Genomic DNA, 27156 nt, shown 5'->3' with positions numbered 1-27156 from the left:
GAGGAACGCTTGAAGGAGGAAGCGGTTGAGAGTGACCGGGGTGTTTAATGCTGGGTGGATCGGGGTGTAACCCCTTCCAGGGGTTACAGCTGTGGCTCTTCCTGTCACAGGCATGTGAAGAGGAGGCAGCATGCCTGCTTAACGTTACCCCAAAACACAGGTGCAGATTTCTTTGCTAAACTCTTGCCCTACCTCAAGAATGAGGCACGTCTGGCGGTCTCATTGTCTGGACTTTAACTCCTAGAAGCCCCAGCATGGCCCAAGACTAAGGGGTTCTGGGCACTGTATCCAAAACTTCCCCCATCCATGCGCTAGTTGGAACTCTGTTTAATCTAAACCCATGTTTGCTACGGTTGCCTTTGTAGTATTTTCTTCTCTTTCGAGTCTGGGTCTTTGTTCATTCCATCTTGGCATTGCTTCATTCAAGGGGTCTTTGTGCGAGTGTTAATGCAGCGATTAAAAAAAAAGGCGGCAAGGATTAGCAATTAAATCGTCTTTCTCTGATGATGCCTGGCTCTTGAAGGAGGGAATGGGGTGGTGGAGGAGGGGGGAGATATGACTTTTTAGTAATGTTTTTCTCTCTACTTCCTCCCTTAGGATAAGTGACACAGCAGCATCCACGTTCTGAAAACACTTCGAATTGCAACGTCTCTCCTCCTGGCCTACCTGTGTCTCCGCTTGAGGAATACAAACATTATTTGCAACCATGTCAGGTGACAGGTGGAGATGGACCGGCTTTGCCTTGCACCTTCTGCTCTGTGCTATGACGTTGCCTTCTGTGGCTAGGCAGCAGCCTTCCCACGCCAAGAGACCTTTCCTTAACTTCACTGTGGACATGGCGGAAGTCTATTTCAACCACTTAGTGGTAGACGAAAGGAAAGGACACATTTACTTGGGGGCCGTCAATTGGATCTACAAACTCTCCAGTGACCTGGAGGTCCAGGCCTTCCACCAGACGGGCCCGGATATCGATAACCCCAAGTGTTACCCTCCAAGAATCGTTCAGCCCTGCAACGAGCAGTTGGTCTCTACAAATAACATCAACAAGATGCTCCTCATAGACTACAAAGAGAACAGGTTGATTGCCTGTGGGAGCCTATACCAGGGCATTTGTAAACTCTTGAGGTTGGACGACTTATTTAAACTCGGGGAGCCCTTCCACAACAAAGAGCACTACCTCTCCGGGGTGAACGAGAGCGGGTCCGTTTTTGGAGTGATCGTTTCTTACAGCAACATGGATGACAAGCTGTTCATTGCTACCGCTGTGGATGGTAAGCCGGAATACTTCCCCACAATTTCCAGTCGGAAGCTGCCCAAGAACTCGGAGGCCGAAGGGATGTTTGCTTACGTCTTCCATGACGAGTTTGTGGCCTCTATGATTAAGATCCCATCGGACACCTTCACCATCATCCCTGATTTTGACATCTACTACATCTACGGCTTCAGCAGCGGGAATTTCGTCTACTTTCTGACCCTCCAGCCTGAGATGATCTCTCCACCCGGCTCCACCACCAAGGAGCAGGTCTATACCTCCAAGTTGGTCCGCCTGTGTAAAGAAGATACGGCCTTCAACTCGTACGTTGAAGTGCCCATCGGGTGTGAGAAGAACGGAGTGGAATACCGCTTGCTTCAGGCGGCCTACCTGTCGAAGGCCGGGGCCATTTTGGCCAGGTCTCTAGGCATCCGACCTGAGGATGACCTCCTTTTCACGGTGTTCTCCAAGGGGCAGAAGAGGAAGATGAAGTCGTTGGATGAGTCGGCTCTCTGCATCTTTGTACTCAAGAGGATCAATGACCGCATCAAGGAGAGGCTGCAGTCCTGCTATAGGGGCGAAGGGACTTTGGATCTGGCTTGGCTTAAAGTGAAGGACATTCCCTGTAGCAGTGCAGTAAGTTCACACATCTGAGTAGCAGTAATGTCTCTTACTTCTTGTTTGGCAGAAGGGAGGGAGGAAGGAAGGGGATTTATGAAAGAAGGGGCAAATCTTGGAAATATTATTATTATTATTATTATTATTATTATTATTATTATTATTATTATTATTATTATTATTATTATTATTATTATTATTATTATTATTATTATTATTATTATTATTATTATTATTATTATTATTATTATTATTATTATTTTGGATTTGTTGTTGTTTAGTCTTTAAGTCATGTCTAACTCTTTGTGACCCCATGGACCAGAGCACGCCAGGCCCTCCTGTCTTCCACTGCCTCCCGGAGTTGGGTCAAATTCATGTTGGTCGCTTCGATGACCCTGTCCAGCCATCTCTGTCATCCCCTTCTCCTCTTGCCCTCACACTTTCCCAACATCAGGGTCTTTTCCAAGGAGTCTTCTCATGAGATGGCCAAAGTATTGGAGCCTCAGCTTCAGGATCTGTCCTTCCAGGGAGCACTCCGGGTTGATATCCTTCAGAATGGATAGGCTTGATCTCCTTGCAGTCCAGGGGACTCTCAAGAGTCTCCTCCAGGACCACAATTCAAAAGCATCCATTCTTCGGCAGTCAGCCTTCTTTATGGTCCAGCTCTCACTTCCACACATCGCTAGTGGAAAAACCATAGCTTTGACCATTTTTGGATTATAATTCCAAAAATCCACACTTCTAGAGCAGCCACTGGTCATGGTGCCTTGTGGATTCTGGGACTTGTTGTCCAGAAAACAAACTTTTCCAATATTTTAGAAGAGGAGACGTTGTCCCTCCTGTTTTGGATTTTGAGGGCAGGTGGCTACAGTTGTTGTTGCGTACATTGGGAGAGATTCTAGGGAAAATATAATTTTCCTGGTTTCAGGCAAGTGAGGTACTGTATCTCAGATAAACATAACTCAACCCTAGGGGCAGGAGATACGTCTGTCAAACTGCCTCATCACTCCGTTTCAGATTTTCAAGAATACCACAGTCCGAGGACAATTTGCAGGGGGAGGGATCATGTTTGCCACCTCAGATGAGGGCTACCATTTCCTCCCATCGGTGACTCCTCAGAACAGGGACCTTTTTCAACTCTAAAGGGCCTTGTTCTGAGGCTGTGCATTATTTTGCTCCTTAGGTCCAGTCCAAAATATTTTTATTTCCCTTTATCACATAAAGAGACCCAAAGAAAAACTCTGAAGATAAGCTGAGTCTGTGCTGAAACTCATTCTGTGCCCAGATATTTCCATTTTCGGGGTAAAAAAGGAGAGCTTGGACACAATATTTCATAAGATGTTGTTTCCCTTCACTCGCCTTGTTGTGTCGTTCTTTGCCTCTGTACTAGGCTGTCTTCTTTCCACCTTTCCAAGTCTTGTTACTGCTAAGTAACCGTTTAAAAAACCCAACTATCCTCCCTCTGATCTGGTTTCATGGTACCATCATGTAATATGTATTACTTGTTCTGATGAAGCCCATGTGGAGTGAGGGCAAATTTGGTTGCTATATGGCACTGTTATGAAGCCAACTCAGAGTTCTGATGAAGCCCATGTGGAGTGAGGGCAAATTTGGTTGCTATATGGCACTGTTATGAAGCCAACTCAGAGTTCTGATGAAGCCCATGTGGAGTGAGGGCAAATTTGGTTGCTATATGGCATTGTTATGAAGCCAACTCAGAGTCAGGGGGTTCACACTGGTATGGTGTGTTTGAAGGCAAAAATTGAAGCGGGTACTATGTAGAAGTAAGGAGAGGAATTACTCCTTATGTGAAGATCCTTGCTGAAGAAAAGATGGATGACTGTTCTGTTCCGGTTCTCAGAATCTCCTAGAAAAATTGCAAAGTGAAAAGGATCACTTCCATTTTGCCCCCCAAAATCAAGCAGCTGATTCACTTGGACCCTATATTTAATTTTGCTTTCTCCGTATGCCTCACGCCAAACACATCATCGGTTTCCTTTTATTGTACCCACACATTGAAAACTAAGGTAGAGATTTGGCTGATGTCTTTTTTTTAATTTCTGTTGTTTTGCTTTCATGGAGTTGCAAATGATTTTGGAGACGGTATAAGTCTATCTCGCCTGCCTGCCTGCCTGCCTGCCTGCCTGCTTGTCCTCCTTTCCCGGCGTAATGGCTTCTTCAAGGCCACGCTGAGGTTGGCAGCGCCTATCAGAAACCCATCGTTGCTCATGGCTCTAATGGAGTGCAACATGAACACAAATAATTGCAAAGAAGGCAGGGAAGCTGCGTCGCTGTTTTACGGCTTGGGTTGGAGAGGGCGGTGGCGGAAAGAGAGAGTAAAAACGTCAAACCTTGGCATCTGCAGCTTCTGCAGCAAGTTGGAACGTCGGGGCTGCTGAGCCGGAGTGGCAGCTGTGACCGCTCGAGTCAAGCCAGTGAACGAGAAGTGGGTAACTCAGCCGTGCTGTGTTGTTTGCTCAGCAGCTGGGAGGAAGATGGGCGGGTTGGCTTGCCCCAGCCCCTTGCTAGAATCACGTTGCATCTAGGCCTGGAAGCTGCAGGGGCAGAGGAATAGATCTGATAGAATACCGTTGCCTACAGCTTCGAAGCCCAGGATCTTTGCTAAAGGATGTGCCATTCAGAATTTTTTGGACTCCACCTGACAGATCCATCGCTATGAGAGATGGGAAGGCCGGGGGGGGGGGGGGGAAATGGAAAAATCGAGAAAAAAAGTTTTTTTCTCAGTTTTTTCCCCAAAGCTGTTTTTTTCCCCCCTGGAAAAAAGGGAAAAAAGAGGAGTCCGAAATACGTTGTTTTACAATGATAAATCATGTGTCTGTGACATGATATTCAAACTATGTAACATGAAGACCTTAATTAAAGACTTCTGAGATTTTATATATTTAAGTTTTCTATAGAAATGCAAAATTTCCATTTTTCTGGAAAAAAAACAGGGAAAACTCTTTTTTTTCAGGAAAAATTGAAATTTTCAGAAAGTTTACATCTCTAATACCTACACAGGGGCAGCTTTCTTTTTTTTTTAATAGGCTGGGCCTGAGGTAGGCCATGAAGCCTTCAAGCTAGGCCTTTCTCCAGGTGAGTGAAATTTAAGGTGTCTGTAGGTATAGGTCTGTCAGGTAAATGGCTAATTCTGGGAGATGGAGTTTGAAAAATCCAGATAGGAAATCCCTAATCCTCACATCAGAATGACCACTTGGCTGATAATTTTAGAATATAAGGGGAGCGTATATTCCAGTCCACTCAAGAGCAAACTAATTGCCTGTTTGGCTGAGCTCTCATCTATGGAAGGTTGAAGATGACCATCTAGAGAGGCCCATTAGTTCTGTGTTTCTGGAGCAATCCTGTAGAATCAGGATGAGGAATCAACTTTGGCTGGAAGCAGAGTTGTCGGCAGAATGAAGGAGTTGAGGCTGCTTGGAATGCTTGGATCCAACCTGTTTTAATTTCTGTTGAGGTTGACTTTTCATTATTTTATACAGTGGGGTCTCTACTTAAGAACTTAATCCGTATTGGAAGGTGGTTCTCAAGTTGAAAAGTTCTTATGTTGAATCTGCATTTCCCATAGGAATGCATTGAAAACCATTTAATCTGTATCTGCTCTTTTCCGTCCATAGAAACTACAGTGGAACCTCTACTTAAGAACTTAATCCATTTTGGAATGGTGTTCTTAAGTTGAAATGTCCTTAAGTTGAAGCAAAATTTCCCATAGGAACGGACTGAAAACCAATTAATCCGTTCTGGCTGTTTTTTTGTTATGTAGAGGTGTGTTCGTACATTGAAGCATTAGTTCCCATAGGAACTAATGCAAAGCTGGTTAATACGTACTCTACCACTAGGGAGAGAATTTTTTTTAACCTAAGATGACCTAAGGTTAAAAAAAGAGCAGGAAAGTTTTTTTTTCCTGTTCTTATCTTGGATTTCTGTTCTCAAGTAGAAGCAAAATTTAGCAAATGGAGCTGTTCTTAAGTTGGATTGTTCTTAAGTAGGGACGTTCTTAAGTAGAGACCCCACTGTAGTGGCTGGAGGGGGGATTGGCAGCTTGCAACCCTCTTGATGTATCTCAATAGCGATGGAAATACACTTATGCAATTCCCTGTTCTTGTCAATTTAGGTTGTCTCAACATGAAGAGGTATTTCAGTGATAAATTAGTAAGCTCTCCAAGTTTCAATGCCCCCAGTGCCCAGCAAATCAAGGAGCACCCTTTTTCCCCAGTTAAGTCTTCTAGAATTTGTGCAACATGTCTCTTCGGTAATCTGAATGCAAGCAGTATGTGTGTGTAAGAGAGGGGGGGGGGAGGGAGAGGGAGGGAGGAGCAGAAGGGACGGCTGACTGCCAAAAATATGCAAGTGTTCAGTGTGTCTCATTCTTAACGTCAATACAGTGGACCCTTGACTTACAGACGGCTTGACTTACAGACGGCTTGAGTTACAGACTTCTCTGGCCGCAAAATTTAGGTTTGACTTGCAGCCTGAGAATTGACTTACAGACCAGAAAAAAACTAAAATGGAACAAAAACGGCCTGTTACGGGATTAATCGGTTTTCAATGCACTGTAGGTCAATGGAGGCTTGACCTACAGACTTTTTGACTTGAGAACCGCCTTCCAATACGGATTAAGTTCTCAAGTCAAGACCCCACTGTACAGCAGAGCAGTAGCTGTGGTAATTTTTGTGCAAGTTGTGGAAGTCATGTAGCTTGCACAAAAATGTTGAGTTGAGAGCAGCAGAAGATAGCCGTCTTCTTCTTAGGTGCACTCAAGTTGCCTCCAACTCACCATGACCCTGTGATCTCCAAAATCACCCATTGGGATCTCCAAAAGATCCTGTCTTCAACTTCCCTCCTTAGCTCTTGTAAACTTAAGCCTGCGACTTCCTTTAGGGAGTCAGTCCTTTGGGTCCTACTTGTGAGTACCCAAGGGGGGGGGGATTCTGTTTCTGACACATATGACAACTCCCTCCATCCCTCCATGTAGCCTTCCTGGTTAGGAGTTTTGGTCCAGCAATATCAAGATATATTTAGTAGTGATATATCTGTGAAGATTCTCAGTCACCCAGGTGGGGTTATCTGGAAGTTGAGTCATGGCAACTGGACTTCTTTCTTGTTAGATTGAAATGTTTCGCTCCTCATCCAAGAAGCTTCTTCGGTCTGAGCAGAGTTGGTAGCAGACCCGTGATAGATCCTCCTGGTTGGCTTCACTTCCCCCAGTCTGCATGGGATCTTTAGAAGAAAGGACCGGGGGTGAGGGATAATCCCACTTCTGCAGTCCTTCTCCACCCATTGTATGGGTTGCTAACGGTCGTTAACAGTGGTCTTTCTGGTGTGTGTAGTCCTGATCTTTCTAGGGATGGATGAAAGGGCAGCATGATAAACAGGAGACAGATTTATCTAAGGCCTCCACCCCTGTTGAGTGAGGGATTTTCTATATGCACATCTATGGCCTCCTTGACCCTTCTCTCATGGGGAAGTGAACACAACTTGGAGGATCTATCAAGGATCTCCTACCAGCTCTGCTCAGACTGAAGAAGCTACTTGGATGAGGAATGAAACGTTTCAACCTAAGAAGAAAGAAGTCCAGCTGCCATGACTCAGCTTCCAGGTATCTTTGAGTAGTGCTTCATTCATCTGCAAAAGGTGAGTTGAAACAGCAGCGAGTAAAGAGACTATAAGAGCATATCACAGAAAATGGCACCCCACCTTGACCGTCTTCTCCGTTTCCACCCTTTCCGATCAAGAATGGGGTGTTGAAATTAAGGTGGTTAAAAATCGATAATTTTTTTAAAAAAAGAAATCAAATTCATTTAAACCACATTTTTTTTAAAAAATTAATTGTCAAAAAATCAAAATGTAATCAAATCCACCCTGGTTCAAATGTCGCTTCAGACCTTTGGAAAGAGGGTCTACGCCTTTAACGGGCTGCTTGCCCATTTTCCCCCCAACTTAAACACCACTCCGCTTTTGCTTCTCCGTTTTTACCCCCCTGACCCGACTCGCACAACGTGTCCATTCAGGCTGGAACTGAACTCCAGACGCCTTGAGTGGTCCTGTTGTGTCTGAGATATTTTGGGCAAAAATCCATCACCCCGCTGCCCTCTCCAGAGGCTAAATTAAGCCCATGTCCTTTGGTCACGGTCTTGGAGGGGAGGGCAAAGAGTTTCAACCAGATTGAGAGGCTGCTCTGAACCAGCCCCTCCTGTGGGTCAAGTTCGTCAGGGTGGTGAGATCCACCCTCTTTGCCAGCTCTCTTCTGAAACGCGCTCTCCTCAACCAGAGTTTGTCAAAGCTTTTTCTTGGCAGCTGTGAGTCATTCTTCACTGTACGCCTCGCATCCAATTAGACTTTGCGGACAAGGAGTCGGTTTTCGAAGCCGCGCTTGGCATCGCCGCGGGGGGAGACCCCAGCTGTTTCCCTCTGTGGTTCAGTAGGTTTTGTCACACACGGCCTCGCCTCGCGGTTGCCCGCATCCTCTTCCACATGATTGTTTTATAGATGCCACTTATAGCCAAGTATGACCTCACTTTGCCTTGCCCTCCTGCCACTGTGCGACTTGGGATGCCGAAGGGAAGAGTTATATAAGAGACTCTGCTTCAAATGAAAACGATGCTCTACCCCTCCCCACCTCCCCAAATAAATCAAAGAAAAAGGGGAATGGAGTCTGAACGCTGAAGAGCTGGGAGCAACGTCTCAAGAGGCTATTCATAGAGAGAGTGAGATGCTATTTAAAGCATATTTGGGCTGGGGGGCTGGAGGCATGTCACGGTTTACACAATAATCATTTTGTTGAGCACTGTGGAGAATGGGGCTCAACTGGATTTAGCTTCAATCCTGAACACAAAGATCCTTCATCATACCAGGGCTCTGCCATCCACGAGGGAGGGCAACCGAATAGGAACTCGGCTTGCGTTGAAATAGAAGCAGGACTAGGTATGTAAACTCATCCACATTCCATGGTCTGCCGTTGAGTTTTACCTTGGTGGATTAAACTCATCGTTCTTAGAAGACAATAATTAGGCTCTCCCTCCACTGTCATGGGTTTCTCCCTTTGGAAAGGGAGAAGTTGCTGCTTGTGTTCAGGCCCCTGCATGTGGGCAACAACCCAAGGAAAAACCCGGTTTCTTGCTTGCACGGGTCGTTTACATGCTAGCAGGAACTTTTCTTCTGCAAACATGCCTCTGTAAGGTAAAGGTAAAGGTTCCCCTTGACATTAAGTCCAGTCATGTCCGACTCGAGGGCGCAGTGGGCATCCCCGTCTCCAAGCCATAGAGCCAGCCTTTGTCCAAAGACCGTTTCTGTGGTCACGTGGCCAGCGCGACTAGACATGGAACGCCATGACCTTCCCACCGAGGTGGTACCTATTTATCGACTCACATTTTTACATGCTTTCGAACCACTAGGTTGGCAGGAGCTGGGATAAGCAACGGGAGCTCACTCCATCGCATGGATTCGATCTTACGACTGCTGGTCTTCTGACCTTGCAGCACAGAGGCTTCTGCGGTTTAACCCACAGTGCCACCAGGTCCCTATAATGCCTCTGTACACATGGTGAAAGAGATGACAGAGAAGAGAGGGTCTTAGGTGCTTTCCGGTGAGCCTGTGACTCTTTCTACGAAGCTAACCACTAAATACAGTTCACCTTGTTGTTCTTATGTGCTGTCTTGTTGCCTCCGGTTTACGGCAACTCTATGAATGAGCAATCTCTAAAATGTGTCTCCTCAACAACCCTGCTCTGCTTTTGTAAACTCAAGCCTGTGGCTTCTTTTAGCGAGTCAGTCCATCTCATAGAAGGCCTTCCTCTTTCCCTGCTGCCTTCCACCTTTCCCAGCATGATTGCCTTTTTGAGAGAATCCTGACTTCTCATGATGCGCCCAAAAGGAGGACAATCTAAGTTTCCACATTTTGGCCTCCAGAGACCATTCAAGCTTGATTTTGGTCTAGGATCCCCTTGTTCCTCTTTCTGGCCATCCAGGGGTCTCCGCTAAGCTCTCCTCCAGCACCACATTTCAAATGAATCAATTGTTTTCCTGTCCGCTTTCTACACTGTCCAGCTTTCACACCCTTACATAGTAATCAGAAATAGAAGACTGTATATGATCTCGGTCTTGGTCTCCAGGGACACATCTTTACATCTGACGATCTTTTCTAATTATTTCATCTCTGCCCTTCCTAGACTCAAGTCTTCTCAACATCATTGAAGGGAATTGAAGGGTATGAATTCAAGTGCAAAATCTGCACACAAGAATGAGAAAGTGCAAAATCTTTCTTTTCACTCTGGGAGATATTTAGTGGAATTGCTCATTGATTTGTTTCCTTACTGGTTTCTGAGCCTTTGCCATATTGACTCAAAGATTGGGGCTTCTGTCATTGATATGGTGGTAGAATGTGAACTGCAGGCTCTTGAGAGTCCCTTCATCTGCTTCCCAGAGGCGCTGTGTGAAAATGTAGACAACGTATTTGATCCATAATGTCTTCACCAGGAATCGAGTCTTTTGCAATACTAATGGGTTTTCATTTCTCCTCGAAGAACTCCTCCAAAGTCAGCATTCAAAGCAGAATGTTTGCAATGATGTTTTCGTGCTAGATACCTCCATTTCCATCTCGGCTGTTGGGAAGATTGTAGCAAATTCCTGGTGAAATGTGGAAGTAGGATCAGGAGGTGGGGGGGTATCCCTCTTGCTAATCAGTGCTTCAACTGGGTCCCCATTCATTATTCATCCAGGACTTCCTGGCCTTAGGCTGAGCTGTAGAGAAGCTTACAAAGTGGGGACTGCCTTCCAAGTCTCTCTCAGCTTCCCATTGACAAGAGTTATTCATCTGTACAGATGCATGTTAGGAACATAATGTTATTAAGCAGGATTGAAATACAATCTGAAGGGTTGCCCCTGGGAAGAGGGCATTGATTCTCCATGGCGCCTGAGGGTAGGACAAGAACCAAGGGGTGGAAACCCATCAGAGGGAGATCCAACCTGGAAATAAGGAGGAATTCCTTATTTGTGAGAACCCTCAAGCAGTGGAACAGCTTGCCTCCTGATGTGGCGGGTGCCCCATTGCTGGAGGTTTTCAAGAAAAGAGCGGATAGCCATCTGTCCAGGATGCTATGGGGTCTGGGATGGTATGAGGTCCAGAATGGTATGAGGTCTCCTGCTATGGGCAGAGGGTTGGACTAGAAGACCTTCAAGGTCCCTTCCAACCCTACAACAATTCTGTGATTCTATGTCTTGCCTGAGTTCAAAAACCCCGTTTATTTAGGGCATCGTTTCTATTCTAGAATTTGGCAAGTGCCCTTGAAAGTTTTGAAAACAGTTTTTGTGTTTTCATGGTTTTTATAATTTCCCGATCCTTTGCATAAACTTGCCTTAACTATTCAGAAAGCAAAAGGAGTGGAGACCTCAAGAGATTTACTGCCCGGTGTCTTTGAAATATTTATGCCTTTTCTTCAAAGGTGATTCTCATTCTTTTCTTTCAAGGAGAATCCAAAACATCTGGGAAAATAACTCTTGAGGAGCTGTTCTGTTTCTCACATGGGATGATAAATTATTCTTCGGGCATTTAGTGACATCCATTGAGTTCTTGGATTTGGTCTGGTACTTATTTCCTTCTCTGGTCTTGGTCATGCCCTACTCTTCGTGACCCCACAGACCAGAGCACGCCAGGCCCTTCTATCTTCCACTGCCTCCCGGAGTTGGGTCAAATTCATGTTGGTCGCTTCAATGGCACTGTCCAACCATCTCGTCCTCTGTCGTCCCCTTCTCCTCTTGCCCTCACACTTTCCCAACATCAGGATCTTTTCCAGGGAATCTTCTCTTCTCATGAGATGGCCAAAGTATTGGAGCCTCAGCTTCAGGATCTGTCCTTCCAGTGAGCACTCAGGGTTGAGATTTGCCCATACCGTTTGGCAGAGTGGGGCAGCTGTCTCAGGTGGCACACGTGGAATCAAGATGGTGCCGGGTTGGTCTTGTGTAAATCCCTAAATGTTAGCCTCTTGTCACATATTACAGCTGTGTATGCAACCCAAACCCATTTTGGAACTCCTAAACTGGCTTGCTGACTCAAAAGGTAAAGGGTAAAGGTAAAGGTTCCCCTTGACAATTTTTTGTCCAGTCGTGTTTGCTCTAGGGGGCGGTGCTCATCTCCATTTCCAACCCATAGAGCTAGCGTTTGTCCGAAGACAATCTTCCGTGTTCACGTGACTTAGACACGGAACGCTGTTACCTTCCCACTGGGGTGGTCCCTATTTATCTACTCGCATTTGCATGCTTTCGAACCACTAGTTTGGCGGGAGCTGGGACAAGCGACGGGAGCCAACTCCATTGCGTGGATTCGATCTTATGACTGCTTGGTCTTCTGACCCTGCAGCACAGGCTTCTGTGGTTTAGCCCACAGCACCACCACGTCCCTATTGCTGACTCAAGTAGGGTGGAAAATGCTACCACTTGATGGTGGTCTAAATCAGTGGTCTCCAACCTTGGGCCTCCAGATGTTTTTGGACTGCAACTCCCAGAATACTTCACCACCACCTTTGCTGGCCAGGATTTCTGGCAGTTGAAGTCCAGGAACATCTGGAGGCCCAAGGTTGGGAACCACTGGTCCAAGTGAGTGGCCATGTGTCCTCTCCTGCAGAAAACAGTCATCTACTTGAAGACCTGCCAGAAGTGTTCTCTACTTCAGTGGTTCCCAGCCTTGTTGGGTCCCCAGATGTTCTTGGACTGCAGCTCCCAGAAATCCTGGCCAGCACAGCTCATGATGAAGGCTTCTGGGCGTTTTGATCTTAAGAACATCTGTCAACCCAAGATTGGGAAGCACTGCTTTATTTGAAGGTGGCCTCTGTATAATGGTAGCTCAGTCTAATTTAAAGATGATTAGGCATCCTTCAGTCTCGAGAAACTAGGGTAATGTGCTCTGTATGGAGAACTTGGAACAGTGTCTTGTGTGGCTGAGAAGGCCAATTCGAGAGTGACCGTCCCTTCACACGGAACACCAATTCAGTCTGTCCCCTATCCAGCTCCCTGATTTTGCTGCTTTTGGGACTGCCTCTTGGCCTCAGCCTGCTGGACAAGGGTCTCTTCAAATTGGGAAAGGCCATGATGCACCACCTGTCTCCAAGCTGAACATTCAGATGTCAAGGTTTCCCATCTGTGGAGTTTCATTCCTAAGGCCTTCAGATCCCGCTCACAGATCTCCTTGTATCGCAGCTGTGATCTCCCTCTGGGGCGCCACCTGCCTCCACGCTGAACGCTCAGATGTCAGCGTTTCCCATCTGTTGAGGTCTATTCCTAAGGCCTTCAGGTCCCACTTGCAGGTATCCTTGTATCGCAGCTGATTTACCTCTCAGGTGATTTCCCTGCACTAATTCTCCATACAGGAGATCTTTTGGAATCCGACCATCAGCCATTCTCACGATGTGCCCAAGCCAACGTAGACATCGCTATTTCAGTCATGTATACATGCTAAAAATTCCAGCACGATCTAGGACTCCTCTATTTGGAACTTTGTCCTGCCAGGTGATACCAAAAATCCGTTGGAGGCAACACATATGGAAGGTGTTCAGCTTCCTCTCCTGCTGGTGTACAAAGGGTCCAGGACTCACTGCAGTACAGGAATGTGCTCAGGACACAGGCTGTATAGACCTGAATCTTGGTATGTGTCATCAGCTTCTTGTTAAGCCAGACTCTCTTTGTGAGTCTAGAGAACATGGTAGCTGCTTTGCCAATGCGTTTATCCAGCTTGACATCTAGGGAGAGGGTGTCAGAGATCGTTGAGCCAAGGTACACAAAGTCATGAACAACCTCCAGTTCTTGTGTGGAGATAGTAATAGAGGGAGGTGAGTCCACACCCTGGCCCATGACTTGGGTTTTCTTCAGGCTGATTGTTAATCCAAAGTCTTGGCAGGCCTTGCTAAAGCGATTCATAAGTTGTTGGAGGTCTTCAGCAGAATGGGCAATAACAGCTGCATCATCTGCGAAGAGGAAATCCCGCATGCATTTCAGTTGGACTTTGGTCTTTGCTCTCAGTCTAGAGAGATTAAAGAGCTTTCCATCTGATCTAGTCCGGAGATAGACACCCTCGGTTGCAGTTCCAAAGGCCTGCTTCAGCATGACAGCAAAAAAGATCCCAAACAGAGTTGGCGCGAGGACTCACAGCCCTGTTTCACACTGCTTTGGACGTCAAAGGGATCTAATGTTGAGCCACCAAAAACTACAGTGCCTTTCATTCCCTCATGAAAGGAGCTGATGATGCTAAGGAGTCGAGGTGGACATCCAATCTTGGGAAGTATTTTAAGAAGGCCGTCCCTGCTAACCAAACCAAAGGCCTTTGTGAGATCTATGAAGGCCACTAAGAGTGGCTGTTGTTGTTCCCTACGTGATAAAGCACCACAAAAGTTAGGGACCTGGGATGTTTCCCATCCAGAACTGCAGACTGAGGAGGATCTAAAGAAGTCACCTGGACTTTTTTTGGGGGGGGGGGCGCCATGCATACTGAGGCTTCAGTGAGAATTCACATGCCAAAGAACAGTTTGGAAAACCCTGCCCTTAAAACAAAAGCAAAAACAAAAATACTTTCGAGAGTGTTCGAGAATACATTGAGAATACTTTCATTTATAGCTAAGTATCCCAAAATGTAGTTGTCTACCAGATGTGTGGGAAGTTCCTTTTTTTAGACCAGGACTCTCAGACTCTCTGACCTAGTGCAGCTACTAACTGAGATATCGGTTGCAATGCACACCACTGTTAGGAAGAGCCCCTAAGACAAATCTCGTTAAACTTGGGTTTATTTACTACAGTACTGATTTTATGGTGATTTTAGTGAATTTGGATTTTAATGGGTTTTATTGTTCAATCTGTCTTTGATCTGTTTGTAATGTGCTCTAGCCTGTTTCTGTGATATTTATTAGTGGCCTTGAAGCCTGCTATTTTAGGGGAGAAGAGGAATAAACATGTAATAAGTAAATAATTGTTGGAGGAACCTACTCGAATAGGGCACTTTGGATCAAATAAGCTCTAAGCGTTTGCTTAGCCCTGGAAAAACTCTGCAGAATTAGATAGTGCTCTGTTTACTTTTTTTTAACTCATGAAATGAAACCATGTCAAGGCAAGCTTGGAGTACCAAGAGGGAAACCTTTGCCCTGTCAAGAGACGTAGCTCTCCCTGCAGGAAATTACAAATTTTTACGATGTACAATACATGCTATATTATTGCCTAGAGCCATGTGTTGGGAAGTGTGGTGGTAGCAAAGACAGGCGGGGAAAGTCTGTGGGGCATTAAGAGTCTATGGTTCTCTGGAAACATGACACCATTCCTTGATCTGTCACTTAAAAAAACCAAAAAACCCCATAAACCCAACCCTCAATAAACCAAGAGCTGTCTGAACTGCTCAAGACATAAGTCCAAGTAAATTTGAGCAACTTCATTCTCCTTTCTGCTCTTGCCTAAATTACAACTAAGTGGAAAAAACCTCTTAGCTTCAGGGTGGCAATGCCTCTGTAATTGGTAAAGTGGCTGTAACTGCATTGTCACTTGTTCATAGTGGCATGTAATTGCACACTAACCATTGTGGTGTTTGTACGAATGACATGAGGCGGGCGATTAGGATGCAGTTCCAAATGCCGGCCCCCCCATCTTGTTTCCATTATCTTGCTCGATTTTTTTTAAGTGAAAGAAGACTTCAGCAGGACAGGGCTGAGGCTAGCTGATGGACTAAGAGTTGGAGGCCAGGATTTCCCGTGTTGACATGATGCGGCCTGCCAATTGAAAAAGTTACCGTATTTTTCGCTCCATAAGACGCACCAATTTTTTAGGAGAAGAAAACAGGAAAATATAATCTGTTTTCTTCGCTCCATAAGATGCACAGACTTTCCACCCCCCTGTTTTGTGGGGAAAAAGTGCATCTTAAGGTGCAAAAAATACGGTACTTATTAGGAGGCTATGTTTACCAAAATCCATCCAACACACTTGGAGTCTTCCTGCTGATAGTGGCTGAGGTATTCTGGGGGTTGTCATCCTGAAAAAAATTAATAACTTTTCTAACTGCTCTGGAAAGCATTGAGTTCAATTAAGAGACATCTCTCTCACCAGCAGCCAAGAAACTGGTGGAATTATTGGTGGGACGCCCCAAGGACACCGGTTCCGTCAGAGGCTGGAGTGGGGCATCTCACAAATCCTGGAAAATTATATGAAAAGGCCGTCAAACATCAAACATGTCAGTCCAAATAGCAAATGCTGTTAAATGGTAACCTTTAAGAGTGACTGGAGAACATTATCCGTACCAATAAAACAACGTCTAACTTGTGACATTCATTTTGAAGTGGAGCTTTGCTAGACTAGTTCCTGGAAAAGTAATTCATTCCGAGTAACTAGGAGTCTCTGAGTGTGTATCGACATGCCATGGCAATAGCAGTTTGCATCCACTTTAATTCACCTGCCTCCATCTGTCAGCATCACCAGATGCGATGTTTGATGGCGTATTTGTAAAGCTCGGATGAAGCCATATGTCTTGTCCGACGGTACAGTCAAAGCAGCATGGTACTTGGGCATAGTGAGCAGACTTTATGAAATAAGGAAATTATAGCCATCTGCTTGTCACTGAAGTAAATCATATTTATAGATAACCATTGGTAGTGACAGCCCCAAATGTGGGAACTCTGGTCTCAGGCCTGGCTATTGGGCAGAGACAGCTTTGGTCACCTTTGTGGATGACCTGCTCCAGGAACTGGACAGGGGGAGTGTGCCCTGTCAGTTCTGCTGGACCTCTCAGTGGCTTTTGATACCATCGGCCATGGTATCCTTCTGGGCCGTCTCTCTGGGATGGGACTCGGAGGCTGTGTTTTGCAGGGGCTCCAGTCCTTCCTGGAGGGGAGAACTCTGAAGGTGGTCCCAGGGGACTCCTGCTCAACGCTCTGGCCATTGGCCTGTGGAGTCCCTCAGTGTTCTGCTTTGTCACCCATGCTTTTTAACATGGGAGAGGCTGTCCGGAGTTCGGGGGTTCGGTGTCACCAGTATGCGGATGACGCCCAACTCTATCTCTCCTTTCCACCTAATTCCAGGGAAGCTGTCCTGACTCTAAACCAGTGCTTGGCCTCAGTCATGGGCTGGATGAGGGCAAACATTACTGAAACTTAATCCAGATAAGACAGAGGTGCTCCTAGTCGGTCGGAAGGCAGATGAGGGAATACGAGGGATACTACCTGTGCTGGATGGGGTTACGCTCCCCCTGAAAGCTCAGGTCCGCAGCTTGGTTGTACTCCTGGATTCATCCCTAAGCTTGGATGCCCAAGTCTCGGCGATAGCCAGGAGTGCATTTGCACAGCTAAAGCTGGTGCGCCAGCTGCGCCTATTCCTTGAGATGTTGGATCTGGTTACAGTGATCCACGTCTTAATTACATCTCGTTTGGATTACTGTAATGCGCTCTATGTGGGGCTGCCTTTGAAGACGGTTCAGAAACTTCAGCTGGTGCAAAATTCTGCAGCCAGACGATTGACTGGGGCCAGCTACAGGGAGCCTATAACGCACCTGTCACAAGAACTGCACTGGCTACCAGTCCGTTTCCGGCCCCAATTCAAAGTGCTGGCCATTACCTGTAAAGCTCTCTACACCTTGGGTCCAGGCTACCTGAAGGACCGTATCTCCCTATAGGCGCCTTCTCAGTGATTAAGATCAGCAGAGGAGGCCCTCCTTTCGGTCCCATTGCCAGCCGACGATGACGATGATAATAATATATATATATAAATAAATAAATAAATAAATAAATAAACAAACAAACAAACAAACAAACAAACAAACAAACAAACAAACAACAACAACAACAACAACAACAACAACAACAACAATAATAATAATAATAATAATAATAATAATAATAATAATAATAATAATAATAATAGGACTTGCAGTCTTAAATATAAACCAACGTTTTGGTTCTGGCTAAGGAATTCCTGAGATGCTAACAAGAGGGCTCAGTTGTTGAAATCATGTGATAGCAGGCTCATGAGCAAGAGAACTTCTAGGAATAGAATAACTGATTTCCTTGCTCACCTCTGGATTCTCAGCATTTTGTCTTGACAGCAGCCCTACGTCTTGCTAAGGCAGTGAGACTGCATGAAAAGATTGCGTGCGAACCCTTTGCCGAATGCCACCCATGCCGGAGTCACTTCACCCCAGCCCCAGAAAAGAGTAGACCTGCCACGCTTGGGCACAGGTTGGAGTTGGGCAGGATGGCTATTGCTCGTATGTCATGTGATCACCAGCAGTGGCCTAGTGTTGGGAGGCGGGGCTACAGGGGCGCTTGCCCTGGGTGCGAAATTCTTTGGGACGTATGGGCTGCCCGAGCTAGTGTACTCCCATGGTCACTCCTTATGCTCCTCTTTCCCCTCCTGACCATCTGAGGGTGCTCCGCCCTCTGCCGCCAGTGTGGACCTCAAAGTGACTCCGCAGATTGTCCATGACAGAGCTGGCACATAACCCATGCCCCCCAATACTTGCCTTGCCCTGGGTGCAGGCGGCCCGTGCTACACGACTGATCACCAGGAAATACCTTACACTATTGATGGACTGACTACAGTCCAACATGTGAGTTGTTTTGATGGTGCTCTAAGACCAGCCCGAGGGTTATCCTGTGAGTTTCATGTCTGGGAGTGAACTGAACTTGGATCTTTCAAGGTCTTAATGCACACTGGTACCACACTGGCCTCCTGAAGAGTCATCGATCCTTCAAACGTCCAGCAGTGCTCTTGAAATGCGTCAAGATGACTCCTTGCGAAAAGTTTTTACAAAGCCTCAAAACGGATTTTTCTGTCCATGCCGGAATACTGTTTATTTGAGCCTTTGCCCTTCTCTTATAGGTGTACTTTCAAAAACCCTCCACGGTCAGTTTTTAGAGAAAGTCCAGCACGATAGACGATTAGTAGCTATCGGTTGCTTTTGTCTACCACCAGCCATGGAAATTTGCTGGGGGAGTGGAATTGGTAAAAACCACTCCTGAAATATTTTACGTACCTTGAAAACCCAGTTAAGGCCATTCTTAGTCAACGTTCACTTGACAGCACATCACAACAACAATAGTTAGCAAACTGTTGAAGAAACCTTTCTGCAATAGCACAGTTCCAATGATGTTTTTCCCCCCTTCTGTCCTTTTTTTGTTGCAGCTGTTAACAATTGACGATAATTTCTGCGGCCTGGATATGAATGCCCCACTTGGAGTATCTGAGATGGTCCGAGGGCTTCCCATCTTCACAGAAGACCGGGACAGGATGACATCTGTCATTGCTTACGTCTATAAGAACCACTCCTTGGCTTTTGTGGGTACGAAGAGTGGCAAGCTGAAAAAGGTAGGGCTGTTTCTTTTCTTGATGTGATCTGGGTTGTCGTTAGGAAAACATGGCAAAAGTTATATGGATGGACGGACATGCGAATCTTCTGTTTTCTGAGAATTGGTTTGCTGAGATTGGAACGAGAACCGGTTCTGTGAGTAAATCGAAGCAGAAGTGGATGACCCCAATAGCTTTTTGACCTATTGAGTGGCATATATCTGCTTGTGGTTGTCTGTTACTAGGGTTTGGAAATTAGCTAATGGTGTTTTGTTTTATTTATTGGTAACACGCTGCTAGACAGCTGAAGCTTCATCCAGCGTGGATGTTACGGAAAAAGAAAAAGTATCCCCATTCAACCCAGCTGTTGTTTCTAAGGGATTTAAAATATCTTACTTACTTTTGAGTGATTCCAGAGGTGGTAGGCCAGAACCCCGTTGGGATTTTTATGTCGAGATAAGTGAAATGGCATAAGTTGAGGCTGTGAATTGCAGCTGATTAACAAGATCCTGTCGCGTGCCTTGTTGTGCGACTGACACGGGACTCAGCATGCGATCGGCAGCTTGTTAATTAGCTGCCGATTATTCCTGTGAGTTGTGCGATTTCGCTAAATGCACAGTAGAATCCCAACAAGATTCCAGACGAATAGAAAAAGCCCGTGTATTGTGTGGCAGCTTAAAACCTTACACACTCATTTGCAGCGTTGTTACCTGTCATTGGCTAGACAGTTCACTTCAGGAGATGTGTGCTGTTATCCTGCAATGTATTTGTTTGCTAGTCACAACGGAGTGACATTCTTCCTTGCTGCTTGGATTTATTGGGTTGCCACCATGGATTCTCTATAAATAGATGTCCTTCCCTTGAGGTTTCGTCTCCCTTGGGTGTTCTCCAAGAGGAGAGGAGATTCACCCTTGGCACCGCTGTGGCTTTCTTCTTTTATAGCGTTTTTAATTTATTATCCGGCCCCATCAGTGTCTGGATTCTGGAGCCAAAGCGGAGGCTATGAGAGCCATTTAACTCTGGCAAGGTAGTTTGATCGTCTCTCTGCATCCGTTGGAGGTGACCTTCTAATGGAAAGAGATGGGCTTACTCTGTTCTGTGTGATAGTTTAACTGGCTACTCGTGTATTCTCTTCTCGTAAGTGGGGATACGACTCTTTGTCGGGAACGTTTGTTGTACATTTCCTGTCATAGCAAGGGCTTTGAACTTGTTAAAATATTCTAATGGTGACCAAGAGATGCTCTAGGGAGTCTGGATTTCTTCTTTTCTTTTAAAAGAAACATGAGAAAAAGCAATCTCTTTGGATGGAGAACATTTGGACTTCAGACTGGATTCTTGCCACAGGTTATATGATGTCTATTTCGAGCCTGCCCAGAGGTGGCTTTTTTTGTCCTGTTGCTTTTCTGTGAACAAAAATTATATTTCTACAAAGCCTCATGTGTTTGAGTTGGTTCTCCTTGGGGTCTAGCCCCCAGGTCAATGATGTTTACAAAAGGGTATCGTTTTGGAAGAGCAGGAGGGAGAAACAAGCATGTTTCCATCTTCATCCCAGTTTCAAGTTACATTTGACTACAACTCTGAAACCCAAATCTCTAGCCAAGGCACCGTGGTGATAATTCTCTTTCTGCTTCTTTTTGTCTTCTTTTTTCAAAAGCACACACCTACTGTATGGGTCTTCTATGTGTACATATATTTATTTATAACTGTTATACCCCTGTCGTTAGTCTTACCATCTTGAAAACCAAACCAAACCAAAATGACACAAGAGGAAATGGGGATGAGGAGGGAAGAGGAAAACAAGAACGCTCACCCACCGATTCCTAAGGTGATGGGGTGTATCTGTTGTCCAGGTTTGATGTAACAGGAGTGCTGTCATGCCCTCGGATATTGTGGGTCTTCCATCCTGACTGCGCACAGTAGAATTAGCTTAAAAAAAAAAAAAGGATCTCAGAAACCATTGCTCTGTTTTCTGAGCCAGTAGGGAGATCCTCTTCCCCATTACTTCTTTTCTACAGACAGGAGCAGTAATCAGGGTATAGCATTTGTGAATGTGGCATAGCCTGATAAAGGTGACTTCTCAGGAGGGCTGCTAACTGCCCTGTTTTGTTTCTCTCAAATCTTTCGCTTTTCCTCATGGGTTGTTTCTGAAGTGCCTTCCGGGTTGTACGTTCTATACGGAAATAAAGCACACCCCTACTTGCTAATGGAAAACTGGAGGGCTAATGGAAAGGCTTGCTCAAACCCGCGAGGAGCAGAGCTTGAAAATGATGTGGTTTTTTTAAAACTACAAATCCTATCGTTCCTTGCCACCCTAGTGCTGCCATCCAAGGGGGGGAAAAAAAGAGTAACCTTCCAAACTCTGGGAAATACTGTGAGGTTACGGAATCTCAAGCATGGTTAAAAGACAAAGGTAAAGTCAATTACGGGATAAAAGATGCCATTATTATGATGTTTTTAGTCTGGAGGAGAGATTGGATGACACCTTGACGCTGACATTTGTCTTGCACTATCAGTTTTTATTTATTTATTTCTTAGAAGGCTAAGCCTCACCAGCCTTAGCCCAGCTACAAATAAAATAATAAAAAAAGCAGTGTTGGCAGCAATAAATTCAGGAACAGATTGCCCCCCCCCCCGAGCAATCGTGGATTTGTTAACAATGACCCACAGGAGCTCACAAGGACTTCCACACAAGAAACCCCACTCGGGGTCCCCCCCCTTAAGCGGTGCCTGTCCCTGGGGTTCTGCTTTTGTTTGTTTGTTTTGGTGGTATTTTTTTTTTAACGAATGAGTCGGAAACCGCTGCTGAGCTAAAGGAAATCACATAGAGATCGATCAGCAGATCCCAGTCGATCTGCCTCCAGCCCTCCCTTGATTTAAAGCAGCAACAGAGAACCTGTAGCTTTCCAGAAGGTCTTAGATTCTGGTTCCTCTAGCAACAGCCGCTGCAGCAGAAGCTCATGTGGCCTGTGATGAAAGATGATGTATTTCAGGTCATGATACAGCCATTTGTTAACAGGTTCCCTGTTTCAGATGAAAAGGGAAAAGTACGCAGAGAAGGTGCGGAAGGAATGGAGAGTGCATTAAAAATGGTTAGTTTGTCTTTGGGTGATAAATCTTCCAGTTTTTACTTACAATCAAGAATGAAAAAGTCAGAACTTTTCTTACAAGAACTGACTAGAGTGTTTAAGGTGTTTTCATATTTAGGTGAAGGAATCCTTGAAGTATTTTAAGCAAGGAACAGATTTGTGGAAAAAAACAACAGCTTTGAGTTTGGGCAAATTCATGTTGGTCGCTTCGGTGACCCTGTCCAGCCATCTCGTCCTTTGTCGTCCCCTTCTCCTCTTGCCTTCACACTTTCCCAACATCAGGGTCTTTTCCAGGGAGTCTTCTCTTCTCATGAGAGGGCCAAAGTATTGGAGCCTCAAGCACTATATTGGCCACTATTTAATTTGCTCCTTCCCGAACCATTTCAATAAGAGATTCACTTCGAACAGGAGCATTCATGAATCAAAGAGGGAGCTAAACTGAAGATCTTTAAAAAAAATGTTGATTAGATCCATTCCATGACTTTGCTCCATCCTAAATTTGAGTGTCCAATGAGCGTTGGTGTCACAGGTGGCCAAAAATCTTAAGCCATGAGTTAGGACATGCCTGTTTTGAGTCTTGTATGTTTCGTTAGGTAACCTTTGGTAAGCAAATGTGAGAACAGAATGATGAACCTTTCTTACTGTTCTGCTGTAAGGATTATGAGATAATATAAGGAGAGTGATTGGAATACTCTATAATGCTATGGCCCAAATCCTGTTTTGTCATTATGCACGTGGAAGTGAAATGGCATTATTTGGAGCGGCAAATTGCCTCTATTTTATGAGTCCCTGCTTGAATTTCTGGTCATGTACAAGCCACCTGACTGGTGCACAATGAGGAATCCAAGGGAGGCCTTAATAATCACTGGCAGTTTGCCATAGTGGTTACACCATTTCCCTTCCCTACTCAATAGGAATGATTTATTATTTATTATGGCTACTTCCTAATCATGTCTTTTCCCGTCAGTGTGGTGTCTGTTGGCTCGCTAATCTTGTTTAGAAATTTAGACGGCAGCTTAGAAAACTTCTCTCGCTTTCTTTTTCTCCTGTGCAGTTTTAGGATAGATTGATGTTTGTTGCTCTTTACGTTTATACAAAAGATGATGCAGTTCATATTTCAGTCTCCCGAGACATCCAAATCGTGAAACTCTTGCAAAGTACCCAGCGTCATAAAGCGGCATCAGCTTGGGTTGATATATAAATGTCATCCACGTCAAAGGAATTTTTCCAGTGACACATGCAATTGAAGTAAAATATTGTGCTTTACAAGAGGTGTATTATTAAAATGAAAATGAGCAGCATGTCAGAAGCCCGGCCACGTAACCAAGACAACAAAGGGAAAGGGGAGAAAAACGAGGAAACGGTAGCTAGAGTGGAAGGGGAGAAAAAAGAGAAGAAGGTAGGAATAATGTTAAAAAATGTGCACATAGATGCAGAGAAGATGCAGAGGCCAAGTGATAGTATAGAGGATTATTGCATGGCATAGGACCAATTTGGGTTGCAAACAACAACAACAACAAAAACAAGCCCCCCCCCCCCAAAAAAACACGGCTTTTCCATGTCTGGGATGGGTTTGTGGGTTTGCCTTCCTGTGAGCTCCTAAATCAATGTCTTGGGTGTCTATAGCTGCTGTAGAGCATGGGGCATCTCAGCCAAGATCTATGGGCTTGTGATGTTGAGGGCCAGTCACATCCCCAGTAATTACCTCCCTGCAGTTCTGGTTGGCTTTGGTAGATCTGTCTTCTCGATGTCTTTTTTTTTCCTTCCCGTCTTGGACTGTCAAACTGTATTGATAGATGAGGCTATGGAGCTGCCAGGTTGCATTGCGGAAAAAGTTGCTCCTCCATGATGGGCAAGATGACAACTCATTAAGACGTGCGGATAATGAATAATCTTGCCCGGCCATCGGGGTGGAATCCACAGAGTAGTGCTCTCGGAAATGACTTGAGAAAAACTTAAAGATGCAACTTCCAGCACAGAGGTGCTTCTGCGTTCAGCTGGCATAAATCTGTGAGTAATATCCATTAGGCTGTTACGGACTGCCAGAGGGCTGTGTGTACAGTTTATGGTGCCCATATTTACCCCTTTGGAATAAGGAGGCAAACCCTCACTTAAATTCTCCTTGAAGGGGAAACAAAGAACTGCTACCTTTTTGCCAAGAAATTGTTCTTGCCGCAGTGGGAATAATGATATGGCTCACAGATTTATTCAAGTTGAACACAGAAGCACTGGCGTTGGGAGCCATCGGTTACTGGCGTTGGTAGCCATCTGAGCCGGGAGACTCAGCATCGCGAGACAGAACATCGCAAAGAAGCATACGTCACACCTCTGTTTTCGATGATGGGTGTCGTTCAGAAATGTGCAAAAATCTGCCTCGCAGAGGCACAAGAACTTTCCAAGACTGACCAGAAAACACACAGTCAAAACAAAAAAGCAACCACAGGAGCAACAGCAACTACTTCGCTTACTCGCACTGAGGAGAAAAATGATTGTGCTTTCTTGTTTACCACACAAGGATCAATCAGATCAGGATTTACATTGCTACTGCATGGAGAAGAGTGAGGACAGGGTGCTTATGCTGACATGGATAAAATGCATAAGATAAGTTATCTCTTAGCCAAGGATTAGATTAGGCATCCTTCAGTCTCGAGAGGCTACGGTAACATGCTCTGAATAGAGGTCTTAGAACAGCGTCTAGTGTGGCTGAGAAGGCCAATTCGAGAGTGACCATCCCTTCCACACTGAAGACAGATACAATCCGTTCCCTATCCAGCTCCCTGATTTTGCTGCTTCCGGGACTGTCTCTTTGCCTCGGTGTACTGGACAAGGGTCTCTTCAAATTGGGAGAGGCCGTGATGCACCGCCTGCCTCCAGGCAGAACGGTCAGAGGTCAAGGAAGTGTGTAGGATAAGCTTACCACTTGGTGATGTCATCAGTCCTGGCCATGCTCTGGTCTTGCTGACTTGGAATGCTGTCATAGGCCAGAAATCTAGGCTATTTCCTGCCATGCTGCCCAAGTTATAGAATGAGATTTCTGATAAGGCAATAAGAGATGTGTGGTTCTGTAGTGGGTGCAGAGCTAATACCTCAAAGAAGAGATTAGACAGAATGATGCAGAAGGGCAGAAATCTGTATTTCTACAGCTCACTGTTTTTCATTGGCAACATGCTACATCCTAGATCATCTCCCCATTGCAGCCATTAACATCTCAAAACCCCAACTGGGAGTAAAGTTGTTGGGTGAGGATGATTGCCAAGGGCAAGTAGCAGGCACGGAAATGTTAAATAGTTTTTCATCACCCAGCCATGACACCCACTTTCCTGTTGGCTTTGTGCTTTGGTGGCATCCATGAGATTATGAGCCTTGCTTTTGTTCCCAGGTGTGTTGTTTGAGACACACCTGAGGTGCAATCTCACTCCATCATGGACAGGTTGGAGGAGTATGTGTGCAAGATTGAAGAATGCAAAGGTGCAGCAAGCTTACCAGCGACCCACTGATTTTAGCTTTGCAGCTGACAAGTAAGATAACGGCACAAGTTCTTCTTGTGAAGCAGATGATACTGTTGTCACTCTGACAGCACATTGTCCTCCACGTGCCGGTAAGCAATGTGGGTCGGGGGGATCACGGTGGATTTTTAAAGGAAGGTTTGGAAAACCTTTGACCTCAGAAAATTTAAGACTACCATCTTCTCAACCCGGCATCTCTGATGATGTTAAGCCGCAAACATATGGAGGGATAATTTCCCCCGATTTCTCTTTGACTGACGTGCAAAATCTGTTTCTTTATTTCCATGCGGCGTTCCACTTTTTCTTCCTGATGATCTCAGACAGCCACATAAACTCCACCGCATGATTCAGTCATCCTTGCTTTCCAGAAAGTAGAATTTTTATCCAGGCTCAAGCTTGTGTTCGTTCCGTCTTATTTTGGCTGCTCAGATCCTACAGCTGTTTGTTGTTGTGGGTATCAAGGAAAAGGAGATGGGCTTGTTTACTTCAAAACACATTCCCAGGATAAATACCGAGTAGAGGAGAAAACACTGGCGAGGAACAAGCACAAGTGTTGTCATGTGTGTGGGCTTGGATAATTGGCCAGAATGCTTACAGAATGTAAAAGTAGCTCTGATGGACAGAATGAGTGGGTTGTCTTCCAAATTATAATCACAGGAAGCAGAAATTTATTTTCCAAAGCTATAGATTTGGAAACTAGACTTTACATCTTCATAATTGAGGACTTGAGCTACTTCCATAGCCAAAGAGAAGACTTTTCAAGACCATTCACACAAATCAAGGAAGTATGACTGCACTAACTTGCTGGAGTAGAACATTTGGTTAGGTCTGAAATGATCAAAAAAGCTGTCAGCATAGTAATTCTCAAGCGTTTGGTCCTCCAGATGTCTTGGACTTCAAACTTCCGGGATCTCTGACCCTTGACCATACTGCCTGGAGCTTCTGGGAGTTGAAATCCAAAAACATCTGGAAGACAAAGGATGATGCCAGTGGTCCAACAGACCTCTTGCTGATAGTAATTGGATTCCTCTCTTTTAATCTTTTCTAATTCATCTTGACTCTACAGAAGTTGTCCCACCAATTAGAATTTAGAATTAGTATCCATATCCTCTTCTAATCTATCTTTGTGAAATTTACTCATTTAATCCCACACTCCGTCTTCAGCAGTGATATATCTGTCCATGGTCCGAACTTTAAATCCATTTTACCCTTTATAAAATCAATCTGAATGTCTTTATTTGAAGAAACCAACAGGAGCCTTTGCACATATTTTTGTGAGTATTTCTTCTAATGAAATCAATTTGCTTAATATATGTGTTTAGGCAAACAGTTTCCCCAAATATATTCGTGAAGGCTTTCACGGCCGGGATCTAATGGTT

General features: G+C 45.1%; 1 protein-coding gene across 1 annotated transcript in view; it reads left to right on the top strand.

Annotated features, from left to right (window-relative positions):
* PLXNA4 (plexin A4) overlaps positions 1-27156 on the top strand; it is a 635072-nt gene that overhangs the window by 60721 nt on the left and 547195 nt on the right. Inside the window, exons 2-3 of the mRNA XM_073002484.2 lie at positions 598-1888; positions 19024-19206. Of these exons, the coding sequence (XP_072858585.2) occupies positions 707-1888; positions 19024-19206 (1365 nt within the window). The 5' untranslated portion in view covers positions 598-706. The remainder of the gene's footprint in view (positions 1-597; positions 1889-19023; positions 19207-27156) is intronic.

This window comes from Pogona vitticeps, chromosome 5 (assembly GCF_051106095.1).
Source record: "Pogona vitticeps strain Pit_001003342236 chromosome 5, PviZW2.1, whole genome shotgun sequence".
Taxonomy (NCBI): domain Eukaryota; kingdom Metazoa; phylum Chordata; class Lepidosauria; order Squamata; family Agamidae; genus Pogona; species Pogona vitticeps.
This window is presented reverse-complemented; position numbering and strand designations above follow the sequence as displayed.